Raw genomic sequence first — 25935 nt, 5'->3', positions numbered from 1 at the left:
ATGAACTGAAAATTACTCTTTGCATACCTTATAGCTATTTCCATTTGCACGCTTTTAGTTTTAATTTTGAATTTCTTTCTCATGTCTTTAAAGAGCCTCTTCTTTTTGGAAATAAAACGACTGTTTTTAAAAGCGCACAAACTAGCAGGTTTTCTGAAATATGGTGGTGCCAAACACACTGTGCTTCTGATGCTGTTATTTGCCAGATGATATGTGAAACTGAGTTTGTTCCAGGGCCCAGTTCAGCAAACCCATCAATTAAAACTCAAATCCTACTCAAGTCACTGGGACACATGCACTTACTTTAACTGCATCGTGTGTTCAGGGCTTTGCTGAATCAGGATCTGTGGTATGAAAGGCTACACTGAACTTTTCGCAAAAATATGGAAGTTAGCCCAGACCTGCCCACATTGTCACATCCAAATACAGTAGGGCCAGCATATCTTGCTGTTCTTGTGTGACTGGTCTGTGCAGACCCAGTAAAGTAGTAAAGTGCTCGGGTTCAGCAGTCCCAAAGCAGGTGACCTGCAATCTGTGCAAACTATGTCCTCCCAATCCTGCCGGTGCCATAGGTCTGACCCACCCAGCGCACCAGACTCCTTGTGCACGGACTGCACAGCTGCCCCTCACATATTAGGTCATCATTTATCCAGCAAGTGATCAGAAGTTCCCCACTCAAAACTGCAAAGCACCAGACTACCACTAACAGGAGATGTGGCAGGTCTGCTGAGTTTCTGGGTCTTGGCCATGAGCAGTGTTTAGGGGTGAAATGAGTAACACAGGCCAGTTAAAGCGTGTGGCCCAGCAGTTGGGAGTGTGCGCGTGCATCTCAGCCACATCCATGCTGAGGAGGTGAGGGAGGTTTTGTGGCTTTGGGGCTTGTCTCTCCTTCCCTGAGGGGGCAGCTGTCTGATCAGCTGTTTGTCACAATCCCTGCAGCAAACTAAAGCATTAGTTCAAGAACTTGTCTGGCTGTGAGACCTGGATCTACAAGATCCCAATAAATGTACTGAAAATTTGCAGGATAGAGGCCACAACTGAAGCTGCAGCCCCAATGCATTAGGCACCAGAAGTACATAAAGCAATATCATAAGATCTTACAGTATGAAACAGACCAAAGCAAATTTGATTAGCCTTATACTTTATTATAGCAGACAGAGACCTGAGTCACAGAATCACAGAATGGTTGAGGTTGGAAGAGACCCCTGGAGACCATCTCGTCCAACCCCCCCTGCTCAAGGAGGGTCACCTAGAGCGTGTTGCCCAGGACTGTGTGCAGATGACTCTTGAATATCTCCAAGGATGGAGACTCCACAACCTCCCAGGGCAACCTGTGCCAGTGCTTAGTCACCCTCACAGTAACAACGTTTTTCCTTATGTTCAGAGGGAACTTCCTGTGTTTCAGTTTGTGCTCATTGCCTCTCGTCCTGTCACTGGGCACCACTGAGAAGAGTCTGGCCCCATCCTCTCTACACCCTCCCTTCAGATATTTATACACATTGATAAGATCCCCCCTCAGCCTTCTCTTCTCCAGGCTGAACAGTCCCAGCTCTCACAGCTTTTCCTCATATGAAGGATGCTCCAGGCCCTTCATCACCTTTGGAGCCCTTCACTGGACTCCCTGCAGTAGTCCCACATCTCTCTGGCACTGCGGAGCCCAGCACTGGACCCAGCACTCCAGCTGTGGCCTCACCAGGGCTGAGTAGAGGGGAGGATCACCTCCCTTGCCCTACTGGCAATGCTCTTCCTAATGCAGCCCAGGATGCCATTGGCAAGCTCAGGCACAGAAAGATTAAGCAATTTATTTTAAGCCAGAAAGCATATCTATAATAGAGTCAGAATACAGATCTGAGACTCAGTCCAGGCACTTAGCCGGAAAGCTATTAGTCTGCTCCGGACAATATCAGTGTATATGACCTAACACTGATGAATAGGGAGCTTCACACAGGGGCTGTGTGAAAAAGGCACTCTTTAGGTGAGGAATAACCCAGACTTAATTTTGTTGGTGCTTTTAGGGGATCTTCAAACAGAGCAGTTTAATAGCTCAAGTGAAGAAAAAAATATTACCTCATGTCTACAATGATCTTATTGTCCCCATTAGGCTGTCATACCGTGTAACTAATAGGATATTGGCAAACAAACGTAATATTGATAAAGGTTCTTGCAACTATATCGAAGAATTACTCTGTATTGTGTTTGCGAAGACATGTGCATCATCAGAAGTCTGAAAATGAATAAATATCAGGAGACTTGTCAGCATGTGCTGTTTCTACAAACATCATAATGGGAACATTTCTATCATTGTACACCACACAGCTCCATTAAAAGTCATTATCATTAATAATAGTTATATTTATTTTGATAGCACTGAGACACTAACAGAGAACTCTCCCGCCATGTGCTAGGCACTATTTGGACTACCAGATGGTCCCTGTTCTGGACAGTTTACAGCCTTAACATATGGGCCTAGCTGTGACACTGCAAATGGAGACTGATTTTTGTCTCTTACACTTTCACAGAAGGCAATAGTTTGAGGGAGACCTTAAGCAAATACTCTGGGCTTGCTTTTGCTTTCACACTAGTACATATGAGGAGGAACTTGGATACATTACAGTGATGTACCCAGAGAATTCAACAAGAGCCTTAGGATATAAGCGTTATGCCAAGCAAGCCATGTGATCACACCATCCATCTGCCAGCTTGGTCCTGACCACTTTTGAGCTTACAGGCTAGTGTCAACCAAATTTGACAGAGGTAGAGGTCTCAGAGACATCTAAGGTTCCACAAAATAGCATGTAAAACAAGTAGATGGAGAAGAAAAACCTTGTTAGTGCTGAGAGAGAGAAGGGCCAGCTCTCTCTCTCCGCTTTTCCACCCTGAAGGTCAGCTGCTGGCAGCCCCATCGGCACAGGGGCCCAAATGACAAGGGCTCATCAAGCACAGGCGCAAGTGGCCAGTGCAGCGGGGCTGAAGGGGTCTGGTGGATGCATGCTCCAGGCTTAGCTTGACTGGATAAACTCATCTACAGCTCAGCTTTCAGCAGAAGGTGGGACCAGCTGGTGTCCAGGGTCCCTCCCAACCTGGCTGCTCTGGGACTCTGGCTTCACAAGCTCTTGGAGGAACGTAGGAACTGCAGAAAACTTGAAGCAACATGTTGCAGTGGAGGCAGTAATAGAAACTGGTGTTACAGCACAGGAGTGGATGCAGGAGGCCAAACACAAATCCTTATGGAGTCAGGCTCTGTTACTTCTCAAACTGGAGCAGCTTGAGATAAGAAAATGAGTTTTCATTAAAGTAATTTCAAACTAACAGTTGGTTCCAGAAATAGTTAAACCCACAGTGTATAAGACACTAAACCAAAAGTGCCCAAGACCTTTTAGTGAAAAGTGTTTGAAGTCTAAAACTCAGGAAGTCTCAGATGCCCCCTTTTTTCTGTATAAAGTAAAGAATGACCTGGAAAGTAGCATTTGGGAAAGTGTTTTCTCTTCTTTTCCTCAACATACATATTTATTTATCCTGATTTTTTACATATTCCATTAATTCATGTTACAAATTATAATTATGGTTATTAATCCAAAGAATGTAACTGGAGAAAGCTGTTAGGCCTTATTTGATTTTTCTCAAAGTTACACTAAAGATAAATCTGCTGAATTTGGCCTTTTTATAGCTGTGACATTCTTTCTTTAAGGAATCACAGAATCGCTGAGGTTGGAAGGGACCTCTGGAGATCATCTAGTCCAACCCCCCTGCTCAAGCAGGCTCACCTAGAGCATATTGCACAGGATTGCATCCAGGCGCGTTTTGAATTTCTCCAGAGAAGGAGACTCCACAGCCTCTCTGGGCAACCTGTTCCAGTGCTCTGTCACCCTCACAGTGAAAAAGTTTTTCCTCATGTTCAGATGGAATTGTCTGTTTCAGTTTGTGCCCGTTGCCTCGCGTCCTGTCGCTCAGCACCACTGAAAAGAGTCTGGCTCCATCCTCTTGACACCCTCCCTTCAGATATTTGTACACGTTGATAAGATCTCCTCTCAGCCTTCTCTTCTCYAGGCTAAACAGGCCCAGCTCTCTCAGCCTTTCCTCATAAGAGAGATGCTCCAGTCCCCTAATCATCTTTGTAGCCCTTYGCTGGACTYKSTCCAGTAGTGCCACATCCCTCTTGTCCTGGGGAGCCCAGAACTGGRCRCAGTACTCCAGATGKGGCCTCMCCAGGGCTGAGTAGAGGGGGAGGATCACCTCCCTTGACCTGCTGGCAACACTCTTCCTGATGCASCCCAGGATMCCATTGGCCTTCTTGGCCACAAGGGCACATTGCTGCCTCATGCTTAACTTGGTGTCCACCAGCACTCCCAGGTCCTTCTCCGCAGAGCTGCCTTCCAGCAGGTCAACCCCCAGCCTGTACTGGTGCATGGGGTTATTCCTCCCCAGGTGCAGGACCCTGCACTTGCCTTTGTTGAACTTCATGAGGTTCCTCTCCGCCCACCTCTCCAGCCTGTCCAGGTTTTTTCCTTGTCTGTGGGAAGATCTACTCCCATGGACTTCAAGCAATATTAACTTTTTGATTAGCATCAGTCAGTCCTTTAAAGAAAATTTACAGTTTTGCAAAATATGCATAATTGCTTTCATTGCTAAATGCTCTTAATATCTTTTTAATAATATTAGTTATTCAAACTATACATTAAGTTTATGCAAACTCTACACTATTGTAAAAATTCCTGGAAATATCAGTCGTCCTCAGGGATGATAGACTGAATAATACAAAACAAGTACAGGGCAGCAGTAGCAATAAAAGATAGAGAAAATACAGAATTGTTTGTTTCACTGTCAAACGTGTACTCTTCTATAGCACAGCTGCAGCACCAGGAGGAATAAACATGGTATTTAGGAAAAAAAAGGTTCCTTTCCAACAGCAGGCTTTTGTGCATATTACCACCCTAGTTCTGCAGTCTGTCAAATTTGTTTTAATGCTGAACACATAAACATTTCCTTTTGCAATACCATGGCACCCAGGGTTGTTCAGGTGTGAATCAAAGATCTCCAATGAAATGATTTTTTTTTGACAGTTTATTATGTTTTTAGCATCAGCTTGTTTTGTATCTAGAATGTTACTACCTTGTCTAATACGTATTCCAGGCTCTAAAATAGAACATTACATTTCTAAAGACTAAAGCAAACAAGGAACTATTAATTTTAGCTATGTGCTACAGCAGCAAAGCCACCTGGCCAGAATCCTGATGTGGGGGCTTGGCTCTTCCCTTAGAATCGAGCTCTTGGCTGCTGCAGGCAAACCAGCACTCGCAGACCTGGAGGAAGCACACTTAGTGGCCAAGAAATGCATTAACGGAGATCACTAAGTAGCAGTATTTTTATATCCCTATTTACCCAGAATTGCTTTAGTAGCTGACTGGGGCAGCCAGTTAGGCATATACAGCTCTGTAGTCATGCAGGCAGAAGCACTGTGATTTTCTCTTGTTGTTTTACTGTGGAATAGCAAAGGACGAGTTTTTTCCTTTCTAATCATCTGCCGTGCTGGAAGGCAGCCATAATAAAATCCTCTAAATTTGAGTCAGGGAGCTACAATACAAACCTTGCTCTTTTTTTTACTGTTTGGTTTATGCTGCAAAACACTGCTTTCTAGCATAACAGTTGATTTAAGTGTTATCAGTATATTTGGACAAATAACTTTTTTGAATCAATTGCCAAGCTTAAGAAAGAAAACCAAAAAAAAGTTTGGGATAGAAATTAAATGGATTTTTATCTCTGATAGAATAAGCAGACCAACAAAAAGGAACATTTTGAATCAATTCAAATGTCCATTTCTTTTCTTAGATCAATTACAAAATGAGAAATGTGATTTTAAAAACAACTAACATTTATTTCTGAAGGCCTCAGAATTTTTTTTTGACTTTTCCAAAATGAAACAGGTCATTCAAAATGTCAAAGCAAAGTGTTTCAGTATTTTCATAATTCTGTTCTCCTTGGTTTTGACTGAAGCACATTGCAAAATTCAACCCAAACTTGCATATAACTTCTGCCCCCTTCTCCCTACACAAAATTGTATTTTTCAGTTATGTTTGGTTAATGTGCTGAGAGAATAATAAATTTCCCAGCCCTAGGTAACAGATCAAAGTAAGATAGTAAACACCATGCAGGATTTTTCCAGAAAAATGTATGCAAAGGACAGCCAGATTTTACCATATTTGTGTTCTTTCTGCATTATCTCTCCCTGCATCCTAAAATGCAAGTCACTGTATACTACTGACTGTAGTCAGTCAACAAACAGGGACACTGGTCTCTCATAAGTCAGCAAAATATGTAGTAAAGTGGGAAAATAAAAGTCTTTTAGTCACCATCACATTTTCATTCAGCTATAGAACCACAGTAGGACCAAGTTTTCATTGCAGGCTCTCACATATTTGCAGGCTTGTGACATGTTATTTTTGACATAATTTCCATCAAAATTAACAGCAAATGAGCCAGGATTCCAAGCCATTGCTGGAGGGAACAGTGACAGAGGCCTGCTGATTCCTCCTCAGTGTTTCAGAAATCCAAACGCAGTAACAGGAATAACCATCATTCATGCTGGAAAGAGTCCTTAGGATAGATCTGCCCCATCTGACTTCTCTGGGGCTCTACTGATTTACACCAGACGAGAAGCTGCTCCTATTGTGTCCTATAAAGTCCTTGGAAAGATCAGATAACATTAAGTTAAAGAAAGATGTTTGCAGCTGACCTCAGAAAAGTGACTGGCTAGATAGTGTTTTAAAATTTTTATTCTCATATGTCCTGTTCTTGCATGGAGTTGTTAGCCTGGAGTTGTCGCTTTGTGCTACCACTAACAATTTTTATTTTCTCTATTACTGAAAGGGGGAAAATGGTAGAAAGAATCAAGGAGAAAACAGTTTATCATTTCTGCTTTTTCTTTTGAGGCAAAGATGTCTATTGAGACATCCGAATTCAATTTAAATTTTAGAGAGCCCACTGATTTCAGCAACATTCATGGTCTAGTGTTATTTGTCTATCGGAATTCAGGAAATTTTGCATTATTACAGTGATCTGGACTACAGGAATATGTAATTGTCACTGAGATCAGATGAAATGATATTGATTACAAGAAAAAAACACACAACTGAAGGCACAAAAATATCTAACTTGTTTAATGTACACAAGTACTTATTAGAATTGGAAGATTCTTTTTCAGAAAAAATGTACTTGGAATCTTCATCTCAGTCAGGTCTTTGGTACAGACAAGGGTTTCATTGATTTCTGGATAGACATTAAAATTAAGTGTGAAGTTTATACAGCCTAGGCCAATTTGACTCTTCATCATATTGCATCCTAATTTGGATTTAACAAAAACCCTTCTACCTAAAGATCAATAAAAGAATGCTTGTTTGAAAATTATGTGAAAATAAACTACTCTGTAGCTCAGTCACAAAAAATACAGTGAAATAAGTACAGCTAAAACAAAAAAGTCAGAATTTCCAATTTTCATGATGTTCTGATCTTTTGATCTTTATCTTCATCCTGAATAGGAAATAGCAACTTCTCTATAAAATGGAAGGTTTCTGAACATTCTGATTCAAAAAGGTAAAAAAAAGTTTTTTTGACATTTATGCATGAAAATGTTTTTATTTCAATTCAGTTTGACATAGAATTGTGCTTATGTAAGTACAGAGGCCAGAGTGCCTCAGGATGGTTCCCTGCAGACACCTCATGCTTTCACTCTTCTGTAAGCCATATTTGCTTTCCTGTGATATATCTCTTATCACTCACTGTAGCTTTCCCATAAATCCCTTGATGCACCAGACTAGCGCTGTCAGAGGAAACTGACTTGAAACAAATTTTTACAGAAATTAGGTATTGTACTGAAAAAACATTCTGACTAAAAATTCCAGGTCACCTATAGAAACAAGAGTGGGGTAACAATTCTGTTCTCAATTTATCAGTTATGCCTTATGAGCCCCTACTTCTGCGTGAAACTGTATATTGTATAGTACAAGGTCAGCTCATATTCAAGTTTTATTTTTAAGAAAAAAATTCTTTTCTTCAGATCATACTTTGATCACACTCTTCTTTCCATTTATACATGATAGCAAACAATTTCCAACATTAACAGTTACTTTATCTATTTTTTAAGCATAGGCCAATTTTTAAGTTGTGAAATAGATTGTAAGCTTGAAAATCTTTCTTTGAAAACTATATAATCTAAGCAACTTTGAGGCCTGAAGTCTGCTTTTTGTTTATGCAAGTTGCCCACAGGCAAGTTCCTTAACAAATAACATCACATTAAATAATAGTAATGCAAACCTCTCCAGTCTGAACTCTTTCTCAAGAAGAAGAGCAGTCTGAATGAAGACTGAGCAAGGAACCAGGCCTATCCTATGCTCCAATATTAGTAATACCAGAGGATCCTTTCTTTCAGCTTATAGAGGGACCTCACAACTACAACAGAGCATCTGTTAAATGTAATCTAATGTTTATTTTCAGCTTCATTAGCACTGCTCAACATAGATTCTGGGGAACTGGAACTTGGCTCATAGAGATCCACAATGTTTATGCCTTTTGTGCAAGAGTTACCATCACCTATTCTCTCATATCTGTGCCTAACACAGGGACACAGAGTCCCCAGAACTGAGACAGGAATGAAAGCAAACATCCTTTGACTTCCCAGCAAGGATTCAGGACACTTCTGTTCAGGTCTTAGCAAATGGTGCAAGGACCAAATCCTAATGTGGAGTTCAYGGTAGGAAAATCCATAGACAGTTTTTCAGGTTCTTCATTGTAGTGGTACTCTTGGTGCTGAAGTTAATGTGTGGTAGCTTAAACATCCATTTTCAGTGCTGAGTCTGACTCAAGTAAGTCCATAGATACCAAGACACTGAAGTTCACAGGTACACATGGCTTTGGTTGGGATGGGAAGCAGCGAAATGTCTACCGCAGACTCTGATACTGGTGAGACAGTCATCCCCTCAGTATGAGGCACTAATTTTGATGAACTGCACATTAAGGCAGCTGGAACCAGAAGGCTCTAGAGTTTACTCTGATATCAAATGACTTTTTGGCACTGCTTCTCATGAGTGTGCAAAGGCCCTGAAATACCATCTTCCATTCACAGTTCAACCTGTTTTACAGGTGAACTAGCAGAAAGGCAGTCCAGTACCAGAAGTACCAGTTTCTAATCTGAAAGTGGTCTCCTGAAACACAACAACAATGACATACAGACTTTTCTGTCTGTCTGGAGGAGACTGGAGTACCCTCCTCCTGTTTGCAATGTGGGAAGAGCAACCCCTAAGCTGAAAAATGATCTGATAAAGGAAGTTCCTACTGTGCCTTTCCCCACCATTAGCATACATACAAAGTCTCTAGGAAGAGTAACAAGGAAACACTGAGTATTGTATTAGTAATAGACAGATGATAGCTTCACATTGCTGTTATGGCAAATGTAACCAAAAAGTTGGTTACRTGGAAGAGATGATCCCCAAATACAGATTTCTACTTGGCTCTGACTAGTCTGCCACAGCTCAGTTACAGATCAAACAAAAAAATGCCAGTAGGGTTGTCAAAACAGCATATCGCATTAGTAAGAATTACCATTGGCCCCCACTCTGGCAAATGAGGGACAGGGTTCCAGCAAAAGCTCTTAGACTCGAGGCTGCTGTTAACAACCCAAGAAGGTAATCATGTCAGGGAGAATTTTAATTGTATCAGGCAAGTTGAGGAAAACCTTGTGTTTTGTATACGACCTTTGGAATTGTTAATGAAAGCTGTGTTATTTTGAAAAATGAAGAGAAGGTTATTTCTTGTGCTTGCAGGGTTTGCATAGGGAGAGTCCCAGCTCTCTGTTTACAGCTGATTCATCAGCTTAGCAGCAGCCTGACCAACCCATGTAAGCTGCAGCCAGCTAATTCCACCTCAGCAGCAACAGCTCCTTCTTGCTGCCAGCTAACCTCTGGCACAGAGAGCTACAAACACTTTTGCCACATTGCAGACAGTAAGTGCCTCCCAGGTTATGAGCAAGTTCTTACTGTAACTGAAGCAGCTCATGAAGGCTTTTATGTGCTAATTGTCTTCCAAAATGTCACAGTGGTTACTTGTTTTAAACTTGCATTCTGGAATGGATCATTAGCGGCAGGAAGTGAAAAACAAGCTAAATCATCTGCTTTGAATGGATATTGAATACTTTGCATGGTATTTAGCAAAGGGGTCTAACTGAGGAACATAAATGCAACAGTACAGAGATCTAAAAGACAGCTTTCCTTTTCTAAAAAGTCATCATCTTCATCTTCCATTTTCATAGTACCTCTCTTAGTGTTCACTTGGAACAGAGGCCAAGTGTTGATTTATCAAATCATGCATGCCCTGGCTCAGAGTAGACCAAGTCTGGAATTCCCAAAGGATGGGAGACAGTCGCTCAGCTCCCATTGCAATTTCACTGACATGGAATTAGTGCAATTAGCAAATGCAAGACAGAGGAGATTCTCAAGTTGGCATTTTTATACAAGAATTAAGGGAAGCTAATTTTATCTCTCCAAACATAGGTTTTCCTGCAGAACAGAATACCGTGAGCAAATGCCGCCCTGAAGTTCTCAGATATTTTTCTTGGAAGAAACCCTATGCTCCTGTGAAATGGTTAGCAAGGACCTGATTCTTCTCTTATTTCTGTAAATATCCTAGTGTTGACAGCAACATCCCAATGTTAAGTATTGCTGCACCAAATCCAGATGTCTTAACTCATGCAAAATTTTATGAAGTCAATAGGAATTCTTCTGTGGATAAGGCAAGCTGCAGCTTGCTGGAGATGGATGTAACTGGACCCAAAGCTTATTCTGAGTTACACTGGCAACAGAAGAACTTTGTAAAACTCCAGATTTACAGTGCACTGACAGCAAAATGTGTCCCAAGGTCTTGAAACATACCTGAAGGCACCAACTTCTTTAAACACCTCACTGGAAATGGCCAACTGCATATGCTAACTTTTGACCTTTCCCTCAAGCTGTCACTTCTGTTTAGCTTTTATCTCTATCGGATCAGGCATCCATGTTTTCCCATTCCCTTCCCCTTATGAACATGTAACAACTTTTGTTCTGTTAACACACTCTCTTCCTTTTTCAGGATACCATGTCTACCTAAGCAAATGGAAGCTAGATGTAACAAAATTTCTATTTTTTTCTGTTGGGAGGAAAAAGTTAGCCCTCAGAAGTATTACCCATGCACTCCCACTTCTCTCATTGCTGTTTTATTCCACGTACTCATGTTCTCCTCCTCCCTGAATGAGGATTACAGCTCCCTGTCATCACCAGACTGCACCCATGTTTCCTCAAGCCAGGATCTCCTTATGGTGAGGCCCTGGGATCAGGTCAGCACAAAAAATAATTCCTGCAAGAGTGGCCAGGAGGGCAGAACTGCCCCTATGCTTTCTCAACCTTCAGTCACACTTCCTACCAGCACTTCCTTCGCCATCTACCTGAAGCCTGGCCAGCAAGTCTCCCAAAACCAGTGGGATCCTCTGACTCCTACGCAGCAAAACTTGAATGTGAAATGGATGATGTTTTCACGGTGATTCCATTGAAAGCCTAGCCTCTATTTCTCCTTATGTACATTATGTTAATTAATACAGTATTTAAAATTAACAGGGACTCTCTCTGACATGGGGAAAAGAAATTAATCAAAAAAAAAAAAAAGAGCTCTTTTCCTAAACACAAGACCATTATAAGATACTGTCATCATAAGACATTTTGTTTAAAGCCTATACACGACTCTCACCAGCTACGTTTCTTCTGGTTCAATGGTACCCCATTGCAAACTTTCTATGAGATCATCTTTTAAGAACTAGAATTCACAAAGCCTTGATGCCTTCCTCTGAGGTAGTCCTGTTATCTGTTTATTCCAGAGTATAAGATATCTGTAAAAACCTTGATCAATGAATGCAGCATTTCTGACTGTTGTACTATCTTTTGATACAAATGCTTCATCTCCTGCCTATTTTCATCATAAGCATTTCAGAGTATCCAATCATAAAATTCTCTGGTCTGTTAACAGATGTGTTTTTTCCAAAGCCATACTATCTTCCAGGTTATTGCTTGAATTGGTGTCTCTTGAGGAAGATTCAGTAGTTCCTCAGTTCAGGAAGGCTTATACTATCGAAAGCTGTAAGCCAAGGTGTGGAGAAGAACATGGATGACAATCTTGTTCTGCTTGCATGAGACACTCCGTAATGGGAAGTGTTGCAAGAAAAAACTGAGCAAGTAATAAGGCCTTTGTAGGGTTTCATCAATAAACAATTCACATCGTAGCAGCAGGAACAGGATCCTGTTGTTGTGTGCCAGCGGGCGCAGCGTGCAACAGCTTGCGCTGAATGGTGGCAGGACTTACTGTGCCACCTGCTTTGCGTGACAGACTTCATAACACAAATGTGTCAGTTCTAGCTCCCCGCGAGCAGAGGTGGACAAGTGCAACTGAGCAGACAGGATGCAGGAGGCCGGTGATTCAGTCTCCTCTTTGCCAGTGACTGACTTTTGGCAAGTCCCTTCACCATCCTCATGTCCTTTGCAGCTTGCGTGTGTTTTGGTTGCAAGTTCTCTCTTACTGTGTAACTGGTCCACAGATCATTTAATTCAACAGAAAATATCTCATTTTGGATTTGGACTCTGGATTATATCCCAAGCACTTGAACAGTCTTCAGAAAAATAAGGCACACTGCTGGGGCTCTTGAGTGCTGACTTAATACTAATTACTTAATACTAATACTTAAAATATCTTATTTTTAATATATTTTCTCATGCTTTGTCTTTCAGAAGGTTTGCCTTTTGAAACATATCAGCTATTTCCTTCATTGTGAAAATACCACCTCAGGCTCCATTTAGGTATAACTAATTGAACAACTTCTTTATTTTTTTTATTTATTTTTTCAAAATGAATAAAAGCTATTAGAAGGTATTAGTAATATGTGAACTGTAGTACAACAGTGGGCCAAAGAGCATTTCTAATTACACTATAGTCTTAACATCATTCTTTGTACATTGGGATTGGTGAGGACTGATTTACAGTTCTAAGAAGGAAAATACAATATAATTGATCCAACCGATGACTTTTTCAAGAAGATCTCACAGGCCCAGTCTCTTTGGAGCTGGAGACTACAGTGAAGAACTATCACAGACTATTACAGACAAGCGTTAGGTATTTCCACAAGAAGGCAGTTTGGGAGTGGTGTTCAACCAATCAAAAGAATAATTACAGAAACCTAGGCCTCTACACATATTATATTTGTAGTTTTGAATAACAGTATTTTACACATGCAGAGCATTCCTATTCATTGAAATGACTTATCAGACAATTCAGTGACATGCTAAAGAAAGTGACTCAGAGCACAAATTACTAAGGACTGGCTCTCAGAATAGGTATCAGCTATTTTTCCAAAAAACAGGAAAAAAGAAAGAAAAGGTTTTTTAATGAATATTACAAAAATCAGTATTACCTCAGTAGCAGGGTAATACAAGATGAAAATTTGTGTTCACAGAGACTATGAAATAGTTGCAAACCTTAAAAGACAACATAATGTAATTCTAAAAGCAAAGCGTGAATGCAATATAAAAGCTATTGACAGGAACATTAAGTTATTTGGAGCCCAACGGAACATTAAGTAGTACATTTATCCATCACTAGTAATTTTCAAATAAAAATTTCTGAATACATTATTTCATTGAAATTACACGGTCTGTATGATGCAAGGGAACAGATCAGGTAACCACAGTATTCTTTCCTGCTTTATAAATAATGAATTTCAGTTTTGGAACATGATTGAAAAATGCTGTTTTTCTCTCCCATGGGTTATTTTCTAAAAGTCATTAACTTGTCACTGTATAAGCTGATTAGTTTTACTATTCCATTAACAGAGCAATTCAATTTTTCTCTGTTTCCACACTGAAATCTATCATTAAATTATATTATGAGGCATCCAATAACTTGTAAATAGCTGACAAAGTATTTTGTAATATCTATTTATATAGAAGAAAACATTTCCTATCAAAGCAGTGGATTATTTATTAACTTTATAGTAATTCAATGACTAAAACAATATTTAAAACAAATATTAACAAAATAAACATTAAAATATAATTCAAAGATCCACCTCAGGATTAAGTTGCAAATGAGTTTTAAATGTAACATTATTATAGCAACCAAACAACAACATGAATAAATGAGGAAATGGAACAGCTGACATTAAGGCAACTGACCATTGCATTTTAAAATCTGTATCTATTTAGTTTTAAAACATTAAGCAAAGTTATAGTAAAAAAAGAACCCAAGTTACCCAATAAATTTTGTTTGGAAATATCTAAAATATTTAGAAATATCTAAAATTATTCTACATCCCACTGTACATCAGCATGATGCCAAGAAAGTAGAACTTTCCATTATTACATATATACAATAGATTCTGATCTAATCTTAAGTTTTAAAGTTAACAATTTCACCAGCATTCATTAAGAATTGGGCTTACACAGTTTGTGTTACTCCTCTTCCTCAGTGGAGATACCCTTTTTCAACAATCAATGATGGCATTTGCTTCAAGAAAAATACACAACTCATCCTCTCCCAGGTCAGCAGCATCTGCTGAAGTTAAAGAAATCAGCAGAGAAACTGCCAGTAAACCAGCAAACAGCATGTTGCAAAGCACAGTCAGAATCAAAGTTCCCTCTGGGGTTCAGTCAGGGTATCTCTGAAGACCTCTTTATATCTTTGCCCTTCTAAATGCTTTCTTTAGCAGAAGTAAAAAGTTTTTCCTCAGTTCAACAGACAGTGAAAGGATCCCTCAAGACTAAATCTAGGGTCATGGTTTTGAGCTTTCAAATCTCTCCACAGAAACAAATGCCCCCCCCCCCAAAAAAAAAAGACTAAATGGTGTCCTGTGCCCAACAATAGGATCCTTAAAGTGCAGAGTCAATGCAGACCAAGATTACTCACAAAACCTTTTCTAACAGTCTTGGAACTGATTCCCCAAGGACAGGACCCACACCTTACTGTACACACACTCACACATTTTTCTCTTGCACTATAGCAGCAGCTTAGTGCATTCTGTATCAGGCAGGAGTAGGACCTCCCTTACTTCATTCATTTTGTCTAGCCCTTTGGCGTTTTATGTCCTTCTATTCTACTTTTAGGCTTTTAAGAAGGGCTGTAAATGAGTCAAAGGCACCTACCTTTGTTAGGAATGAGTAACATAAGAGACGAAAGTAATACATAGTCCCCAGTGAAAACAGAACTGTCCTTTGGAATAGCGGCACTTTACTGATGAAGGAAGTCTATGTTAAACATTGTAGAAGCTTTACAGAAAATCTATGCTTACAAGATGCCTGTTGTTTAAAGTACGCAAAACAGAAAAGATTCCCCAGAAATACATATGACATGGCCCTCTTCTGATGTAGCAGGCTCAAATCTTTGGCAAGGCTTATCTGCACTCTGTTTCCCTGCACAACAGGACTGTGCTGACAGGGATGTTTGTTAGGTGCAGAACTTCCCGAGAGTGCCAGTTGTAAGGGGACACTGCCTTGTCCCATCAGACACATTTGTGCATTTGCAGTGAAAAGTGATTTCCTTTCCCTTTTTAAGAAATATAATATATATTAATCATAAGTGTATATATATATATATATATAAAATCAACAATATAGTAAGACCTTTTCCTTATTAAGCAATACTTGTCAGCTTGTTTCAGGGGTCTATAAATTTATATCACAGGAGTTTCAACTGTTATCCTTCACCAATCTGCAGTATAAACTCAGCTAAGGAGTCCTATGACAAATTGCCTTAGGCGCACATTAAAGCACGTACATTAATGTATGTATCATGGGGGTAAATTTGCTCAACTTCCCTCTTTCCTTAGCTACTGCAAAGCCCTGTATATCCAAATCCTGTGATTTTAATAAGAAAGCAACTATACTCCCAAATCATGAACACAAAAAAATGTACCACTGTATTTAGGTGAACATTAAGATCCAATGAATCAGTTGCACTTACAATCTTTCACCCTTTGTTTATTCACTGCTCATATCAGTAACTCATTTCTCCCATAGGAAAGTCAGCAGAAGGGCAATCAGGGGAAGGTTATTGCCAACTATTCCCCATTAATGCCCTTCGCCCCCATCAAGTGTAGCTTCCGGACCCACAGCACAAGATGCAACAGCAGACGTGAATGGATCACCAGGACTCGGAGATATCCCTCCACCTCTTTTCTGACCAGCCAGTGAAGTGCTCTGGGCTTTCTACCTGAGAGGAGCTATACTGACAGAATGTCTTTTCATCAGACATGCTTTCAAGACCTAACAATGCTGCAGTATTTAGTACAGTATTGTCATTTTCAAAGTCATATGTTGCCTCACCAAGACTTTCTCAAAGACTAGAGAAGAGACAACACCTTTCCTTGCTGCTAGTCCATTTCCTTGTGTGGAGTAGACATACAGCATGCTCTCTACAGTATTTGAAGGACAGTGCTATGAATGTGGCATGCATCTAAGAGAAGGGCAGTATGCTATGTATTTGCTGCTGAATAAAGAGTACATACATTAAAAGTGTCCCATGTACGTTACCTTTACACCTGCACTTCTTTGGTTTACTTTCCAGTAAGTTGATAGAAGTTGAAATAGCAATCAGTTTCTTCTGTGCAGCTGTAGCATACATGCTTATAAATAGCATGCACTGATCTAAGTGAGAGAAGGAAGAATTAAATTCGCTATCTTCTATCTAGACAAATGTCCCTTTGTGAACAGGAATTGGTCTCTCTGTTAATGAAAAGGAGATTAGAAACTTCCTGTAACCACGATTTCTCTTTCACAGTACCTGAATTGCCAAAGGGACAATGAAAGAGGCATTGCCAGAAGTATGGCTCTACAGTCCAATGTAGTAATTTCAGTAATGTTTGGAAATTAGGAAAAAAAAAAATCCCCCCTCCAGAGACATAGGTAGACTTTCACATTGCCTAGGTAAACCCCAGTTGGTTGATTTAAAAGTAGGTGTTCATCAGTTTAGTCAAATACACCTTATATTCTCTCACCATTGGTACTAATGTTGCTTCAAATCCTACAATACAGAATATGATGTAAATCAATTGTGTGCATGTGGGGAAGAGGGAAAATGAAAACTCTCACAGTTGGAGAACAAGCAAGAAACATGTCAAATACAATGGCTTTGTTTTCTATAAATTGCATTCCCTGTCTTACTGACTTATCAAAAAAACTGACTTTCTGATGTAGGGTCTTACATGTGCATATGAAGCACCTACTGAAGCAGCGGCAATGTGTCAACCTACGGTTTTAATAGTAATCATAGGGTTGTCCAAGACCACATGCTGAACATACATATTATGCTCTATTACTGCAGAGCAAGCCATTAAAGATGATGAAATGGATATTGGTGTTTAAGTGCTACCCTCTTATGCTCTGAGTGACAGTAAAAAACTCCATGAGGAGTAACAAGAAAAGCAGCCTAGTTTTTTCTTTCTTAACCTAGTGATGTAGCCACGGGAAAGCCTAGATTCACCAACCAAAGTTGTTTGACAAATGACAGTGACCTGTTAGCATAAAAAGGAGAAAATTCATAGCAACAAGAGCATGAATTCTGCTAGCTCACTAGGCCCTTAACAGGATAGGAGGAAAAGCTGTCTAAGCCAGCCTACATTAAAAACTTAATTTCAAGACACCCTGTAAGCAGTGAGACCTTAGACTTGATGGAATTTGTAAAGGCAATTTCTATTTGATGTGAAGGTTTCTATCTAACCAAGAGATTAAGTTATTTCATAGAAACAATAACATCTGTTCCTAAACTGATAAAATTTGGTAGGTGTCGAGTTGAACAAATGGGGCTGGACACTGTTTATGTGAAATCTGTAACTACTACACAAAACAAGAGAGACTTGGAATTTAAGATGTGGAAGGCTGACATCTTGTATATAAAAGGAAATGGAGTTAGAGTTTTACAGAAATCTCACACTGCCAATTTTCTAAGTAGAATTATTCTAGTATTTAGAAACCCTGCTTCATTTACTTTCTCCCAAGACAACTTAATTCCTTAACTACGTTTGAAAGTTACAAGTTCAACTAACTAAACTACCTATCCTCTTTACAATGTAATATGCAGCACAACTACTTGGCACTTGAATTCAATATTGTAGAGACTTAACAGGAGCAAGAAAGGACACTGGATGTAAGAACTCGTACTAGTGGTTCATGCATATTTTATGAATCCCAAAGCTATATACTTTGCAACTAAAAAACTGGGGGCAGAGGGAATGACAGAGAGGGGCAGAGAGACACAAACAGGAAAAGATTTCTTCGATCTCCTTTTTTACTCCCAGCATGAAATTCTTTTAATTTACATTTATAGAACACAATCTTGTGGAGAGCTTACTATTCTCAGACAACCAAAAAAGGAAGAAAGACAGGCACAGTGGCTTTGCAACCAGCCTTTCAGTCTATAAAAAAGTTCATCATACAGAGTTCAAGCAGTAAGTGTTTTGATTAAGCTTCAGAAACAGGTTCCATTCATAGCTGGAATAAGTCAGATTTTTCTTTAGAAAGACGTCCAATTCTGTACCTTGGGAGCAATAAATTTCAAGGTTAATTTTTCTTATATTGGTCAACACAGATTCTTTCCTCTGATTTAACTGAATCATTTGCTACTTAAATGAATAATCCTCAGGCTCCTGGAAAGTATAAGGACTGCAGGAAGGCATTGAAAGAGGAAACCATATATTCTTTCCAGTCTCTGCATTGTTCACGTCAGAAGAGACAGTGCTAGAGATTTTGCACCCAGTCCTCACCCACTAACCCAGAATTTTACAGGAGGAAGTATGTCTATTTACAGTTATAGCCAGAAGCAACTTTGCATTCTTCCTTCCATAAGATCCTACTCATATTTCTATTGAAGTGCAGCTACTTTTAGAGTAGAGGGCACTCTGCAGGCAGACAACTTGAATACATCTACAGATACCGGCAAAAAAAAGTAGTCCTGACAGACCCATCTAACAACAACAGCAACAACAAAAAAGTCATCAGCTCTTATGTCCACTCTATCATTGTCTTCACTCCATAAAAAGTTATTCCTAGGATGAGAAGAATCCTCACAGAGAAAAGATAATTAACTTTAATAAGCATGAGAACCATGAGGCAAATATCCTTTTGTAGTATTTGACTTGTGTGAAAACTATAGAGTATCCTGGACTTCCATTAATATGCTCACATGCTACTAACTGGTTAAGATGACAAATTTTTCCTCGCGTAGACTGATTTAGAAAGCAAAGAGGACCTTAAATTACAAACTTATCTTAAAGATCCAGAGTGCAATTCACAGAGGCCAATTCAATATCCTGATGGGATGCACTGCTGAGTTCCCAACACTGTCATATTGTGTGGTTCAAGGAAGACTATGACTTGCATCAAGCTTTTACAGATGCCTACCTGAGATGGCAGCTCTGTCAGTCTGTTTTACAAGACTGAACCTATCTATACACACTGGGAGAAAGATTCTGTCCTGAAATCCTCACAACCTACAAAGGGGAAAATATTATTGTTGTTTCATAGATATGAAAGTGAAAGAGAGGAAAGGCTACATTTTTAAGAGAACCCAATACTAACAGTTGGATCCTCATTTTTTAAAGGGACTGACTTCATTGATTAAACAATACTGTCAACTCTGATAATGTTTACAAGTTCTAACATGAAAACCCATGAGAAACTGGTAGATTAATGTGTGTATACACACACACACACACAATATATATATGAACACTGCAGTCAGTACTTGCAGATTTGTCTTCTGCGGAAAATGCCATTTCTAGGATCACAACACTTGATTATTCTCAGACAAGAACTATTAAGATAGAACAAAGTTTGCTCTTAGCTAAATTACTACTTTTCAAATGAGTGTTCTCCTGATAGAGAACAAAGTCATAGCAGCACTGGGAACACAGGCTTACTGTCTTACTCATGAACTGCCTTAAAATAGCTGAAAAAACCTTTGTCAAAGAAACTAAATGTTGCAAAGAATGGCAAAAAGCTATAAATTACAGGGTTTTTAAAGAATAATTTCTAAAAAATGTAGTTTATATACTTTACATGTGAAATCTAAAGAATCTATTTTACTACTGACACAGGCTATACACTCCAATGGTTTGATTTTCCAATTTCAAGTACTTTAACACAACTTGTGTACATATTTCAATGTTTCTGTATCAGTCAAAACTAATTCCAGAGCTAGGTCTTGGTCTTCCAGTAAAAAAAACAAAACAAAACAAAAAAACAACAAAAAAAGCCTCCCCTCCCCCAAACCTTCCAAGACTAAAGTTTTGAGCACCACTTGATGAAAAGTTGTGCTTTTGGTTAAGAATTCTAAAGCTGCATTTTTGTAAATATACAATGAAACCTCCATTTTTATATAAACAAGCTAAAAACTTGCAGATCTTGGGAAACCTCTCATAGCAGATATTTTTCAGTTTGCTTCTGTCTTTACATTCACTGACAACTATTATTCCCATATCCAATTATTTAAAATGGGAGCTAGGAATGGAAACACTAGTTGATTCCAAAACTTTTTCAACACATATATAATTTCTCATAATGAACAGCAGATCCTTGTTCAGTCACATTACATTGTAAAATATTAAAATTCTCTGCTGATGACCAAAAATCTGGAATGTTGCTGCCCTCAAAGTTCCTAGAGTGTCCGTACAGCACGATCTCCAGTATCACTACAGAATAAGTTAGGCTGGAAGGGATCCATGGAAGTCGTCTGGTCCGACAAACTGCTCACAGTAGGGCCAACTTCAAAGCTAGATCAGGTTGCTCAGAGTCATATCCAATGGAGTTTCAAAWACATTCAAGGATGGAGAGTCACAGTTTCTCTGCACAAACTGTTTGATCACGCTCATTGTGAAAAAAAAATTTCTACTATCTACTCAATTTCCCTTATTGCAAACCATAATCTGCAAAAAAATCATTCATCCCCAAAGCAAAATATATAAATAAAATTAACACATGTGACAAGAATAGGACATAAAGATGCATTTCTGTAAACTTACTCAAATAGTCTTTAGAACAAAGTATCTAACTGGTCCAGAAGACCAAAAGAATATAAATGCCAAAGAGACTTTGCTTTTTGATATATTATTCATGTAAATTATATTCACATTTGTTATTAGCAGCAGAAAAAAATGTCTGCCATGTAGATAGGCTTAATACAAACAGCTGTATGATGCAATTCAAACGTAGCATGCTTGAAAACAAAGCAAGCTCAAGAACTACATGACAAGTCTATATAGCAGACTTTACAAGAGTAAAAATTCTAATACTCTGAGATTTCTTAAAGGGCCCATTTTAGTTAATCTCCATTCTAAGTAAGATTTCTAAAATATAAGAAAAAAGATTCTCTGCTGAAACAGTAATGCTGTAATTTGAGGGAAGTAACCTATCGCTTATGTATACCTTTGCCCAGTCTCTAAATATAAAATTGTTTTTAACTTCAACTAAGTAACTGAGCTTGCTTCCATAATACCATCAGAAATGACAGTAAGCAAAGATCCATCCCTTACCTATGCCAAAAGACTGAAAATCCATCTTGCCTATCTTCAGCAGTCAAAAAAGTTAGCCTAAGTTCATTTTCTAGACACTCTCTCTACAGTCAATAGACAGAGATGAGGCAAAGTGATGTATCTCACGTATGTAAGGATGGAAAATTTCACAAAAGCTTCCTCTCTCTCCACTGATTATCTAACTTAGATTAGGTACCTAATATTTAGACTGCCTAAATTAATCTGATCTAGTTTGAATATTTAGATTGCTGTATTTTTGGGTGGTGGGGAAGTAGACAAAAAAATCAGGATGAGAAAATGTACACAAACACCAAATGACTATAAAGTGATCAGCAGACTAACCAATTACTTAAAAAAAAAAAAAAATTCTGTAACAAACACATTCCCCCTGTCTCCCTACCCTCACCCCCATCCCCAAGAAAGCACTAAATTAGTTATGGCTTCAAGAATAACTGCAAACATGTACAGTAAGTTCAAGTGTTTAACCTATTTCAAGACCAATGCACATACAAAAAGCATAATTTAATTTATCATCATTTTGCAGTAAGTGAACATTGACATTTGTGTTACATAAGTTCTTTATGAATAGCTAAACACCTAACACAAATATCCAAATGATTATTAATCATTTAAAGTGTTACCAATAAGATGTTCAGTAATTCAGCATTATATGCTAACAATCCTAGAAGCCCTTTCTAGAAGAATATTAATTTACAGTTGTTCTTTCTGAACAATGCTTTGTACAGTAAAAAAACCCTAGATTTGTGTTTTTCTGCTTCCCTCTCCCCCCCACTCCCCCAAGCTTTGCTCTCAGACTGAACTACTAGCCAGTCAAACTTGATGGTAAAAATCCCACTGACTTTAAGGGTCCAAGATCTCAGTTTCAGAGTCCAGCTCAAATGCTCTTTGGGAATAAAATTCATTTTTTGTGTAATGTGCAAAGTGCAATTTTTCTCCAGTGCCATCAGAAACGTGTGCGGCTAAGAACTTCACCACAGAATAAAATGGTAGCAATTGAAAGACTTTCTGATTTCCAACAGCTCTAGTAAGGACGRATGTTATATGATGTTTACAGGAATGAGAGATGAAAGGTGTTAAATACAGGTGCTTATTAGGTCAGGTACCCTCTAATTTCACTAGGTCAAACCAATGTTTTTACTCAAGTTCTTCARTTTCCTCTGTAAAAAGGTCAGCCAAATCTGCCACCGTCAGAACTGAGGCTTCGGACTGTTTCATGGAAGAGCTCGTGTGGCTAGGGGAAAAAATTGAATGCAAGCATCAGCAAAGAATCAACTTAAGCAACATGCTGTATGTACTGAAAACAGACTACATGGTATCAAATAACTGCTCAGCTATGAAGCTCAGCAGAAAAATATGCTTTCCACTAGGCAAAACACATACACTGATCAGGTATGTTTCTTGCACAGTCTGAGTAAGATACAAAGTTCATCTACTGTCCCTAATAGTGGTCCACACCAGATACTTCAGAGGCAGCAGAACATGGGATAATCAGCTTTGTCCTCTAACATTTAAGGGATTGGCTTCAGCTTCCAAGAAAAAGGTTTGATATTGCTTTCAAGAGATCTCATTAGATCATTCAACCACTGCACCATTTATCTGAATTTTACATGCAAAAGTAGTGCTGCTTTACAGATGTGGAAACAAGCAAGACCATTCTTTCAAAGCTAAAGCTGAAATCTTTTGTAATTAGAGCCAAAGATATGCAAGTAAGTGTTTTAGTCTATTTATTAACAGCCAAAAAAAATGGAAAAATAACTCATTTTCCTTAACTAATGCCTCTTCCCAGACGTGCTGTGTGGATACAGGGTAGTTAGAGGAACAGAACTCTTGCAGTTTTTGCACAAAGAATGTAAATACCACTTTTGTTCTAGTCCCAGTCTTTCTATTGCTTATAGTTTTTGGAAAGGATAACACAGTGAAAACTGCTTTCTGTTTCCTCACACTAGACTGACTTACAAGCTGGCATCTGGACAACTTTTGTAGTGACTGCAAAAACAACCAGTGTGACACATAAGTTACAGTCCGTGTTTGTAGAATTTAAAAATAATTAAAGAAAGAATAAAGTCCTATAGTAGAGCTTACAACCCTCGCTCTCAAGTGGCAGGCTTAGTATCGCTCCATTAATTTCAGTGCTTTTATGCTAATGGAAATGGGTAAACTGCAAGGTTTAATCAGGCCCCCTATTTTCGCCTCCAAAACATAGTTTATTAATTATTTGGGCTTTCCTGAAATAAAATATACACAACATAAACAATAAGTCCCCCTGAAAATTAAAATACTTAAGCTTCAACATACTAGAGCCAGGTTAAAAAATTCATTTTTCAAGCCCTAAAGCTTTTGTTTCAGTCAAAACAATTTGAAGCACAGCAAAAATTTATATTTAAGATACTTGCACTTAATTGTAAAAAAGTATAGTTGAAGCCCACCTTTTCATTTTCATTGCAATACTAACGTTTTAAAAAAATTCAACGCGTACCTTCTATCTACAGTTTTCAGCATAGTCTGCATTCTCTCTTCTATTGTTGCTTTTATCAGGAACCTATGAACAATGGTAGACCTGAGTGTGTTTAAAAAAAAGAAAACCAAAAGTGAGCAGAAGAAATGCTGTCACCGTCAAAAGTCCAAGACCAAACTTTTGGTCTTGTACTAGTTATTTTCAGATTGCTGAAAAACACCTCTGGACTTTAAGAGGAAATATCTTACAAGATGATTAGCAACTTGCACTGACATTTAAGGGTGTTTAGTATGTCCCAGAGCACACGTTTCCACTTTGCTGTATCACATGCTAAATGAATAAAAGCCATACTAAGTAAAATTCTGAAGCAGATGCTAAGCAAAGTTCTGCCTTCTGTATCCTTACTATAAACAAAAAGTCCTCAAGTGGCCAGCATGTGGTTTACAGTAATGTCTTTGGTCCACTGGTTATATACAATGTTTTATACTGCATCGTCACAAGCTGATCCAAGAGACAGAGCTCAGCATAATGGATAACAGAAGCTCATTCCCAGAGTTTTAATAATATTGTTCTTGAAGATGGCAAAATGCTATAAAAATTTAAGAAGTCAGTTTTTTTTTTTAAAACAAAAAAAAAAAGAAAAATCCATTTGCAAAACCAAGATTAAAAAAGAAAGCTAGAGTGAAAAGACAAAATGTTAGGCATAAGAAAGTGAAACAGAAGAGAGTCAGTTCCAAGGATAACATTGGAAGAATCATTCAAGGCTCCCCAATACACACATTTTTCAAGATATGAACCTTGAAGAGCTTGGCTGCCTTTCAAATCTTGAATTGACATTTGGTGGGTAACAGCAGTAGCATTACACAGTGGAATTCTGAGGGAATAATATGCGATTCATGGGCAAAGGTCTACACAAAGGAAGAAAGCTAAATGAGCAGAACAACTGAATGGATAATATTCACAACAGTGAAACTAAGCAGAATTTTTCCATATGCTCACTTTATTTGAACATAGCCCCTTTTCAAACAAGGTTTGCTATAGCCTTATTTTTAAATCGTAAGTACAACACACGTTCTTGCTGGCTTTATTGCAGGGTGTTATTCTTTTGCCAGACCTTTAGCGCTAGCATCATGTGAAATTATAATGCAAGCTGTTGCAAATAGTCTTTTCTGTGCTCTCACGGTTAATTGAAAATCTTTACCAACACACCCAAATATTCACCTGTTCAAAACATTCTTTCACATACAGGCTCCTTCATGCCCTCTCCCTTTGCCTTCATTCCCAAAACACAAAATCCATTATTATTACCCAGAATATTATTATTTCAGAATTGATTCTAGCTATGTTTCTACTTTGGATACAGGTGTTCATTACTATTATTTTTCAAGTGACATGAAAACTAAAGAGAAAAATTTACATTAAATGCATTGAGGATGAACTTTCTAAACCTTTGTTAAGTGGTCAGTACTACCCACTTAACTCCCATTAACTGCAAAATTATTTTTTAAATGTTCCTCTAGAAAACTTCATGTCAAACAACCATGCAAACTGGAGGAACTAAATTTATATATATATGTGCATATGTGTGTATATATATAATTATGCATATATATTTATGTATACATGTATATAACACATACTTTTTTTTTAAGTCATTTTTTTCTCTAACCATAATAAATGGGGAAAAATACTCTCATAAAATGCAGTGAAACATAAAAACAGCCAAACTGAGTTAGACCAAAGGTCCATCTAAAAGTAGTAGCCTGTCTTCAACAGCAGCCAAAAGCCTGTGAAAGACTAGTGTGTAAAATAAATAAATAAATAAAAAGGGAGAGGGAGAGAGAGAGAGAGAGAGAGACAGACAGACAGACAGACAGAC

The 25935-nt window shown here is 38.5% G+C and overlaps 1 protein-coding gene across 9 annotated transcripts in view; it reads right to left on the bottom strand.

The window, feature by feature from the left end:
- Nucleotides 1-12864: 12864 nt before the first annotated feature.
- SHPRH (SNF2 histone linker PHD RING helicase) overlaps nucleotides 12865-25935 on the bottom strand; it is a 64001-nt gene continuing 50930 nt past the window's right edge. For 6 of the 9 annotated variants that reach the window (XM_026082808.1, XM_026082807.1, XM_026082811.1 and 3 more), the window contains 2 exons: nucleotides 24078-24158; nucleotides 12886-22832 (listed from right to left, as the gene is read on the bottom strand). In XM_026082808.1, the coding sequence (XP_025938593.1) occupies nucleotides 22736-22832; nucleotides 24078-24158 (178 nt within the window). In that variant the 3' untranslated portion in view covers nucleotides 12886-22735. Of the gene's footprint in view, nucleotides 22833-24077; nucleotides 24159-25935 lie in introns of those variants that run through there. The other 3 variants (XR_003256172.1, XM_026082815.1, XR_003256171.1) reach the window with 3 other exon arrangements.

Source organism: Apteryx rowi, unplaced genomic scaffold, assembly GCF_003343035.1.
Source record: "Apteryx rowi isolate R43461 unplaced genomic scaffold, aptRow1 scaffold_594, whole genome shotgun sequence".
Taxonomy (NCBI): Eukaryota; Metazoa; Chordata; class Aves; order Apterygiformes; family Apterygidae; genus Apteryx; species Apteryx rowi.
The sequence above is the reverse complement of the archived record's forward strand: the minus strand, read 5'-3'. Positions and strand labels throughout refer to the sequence as shown.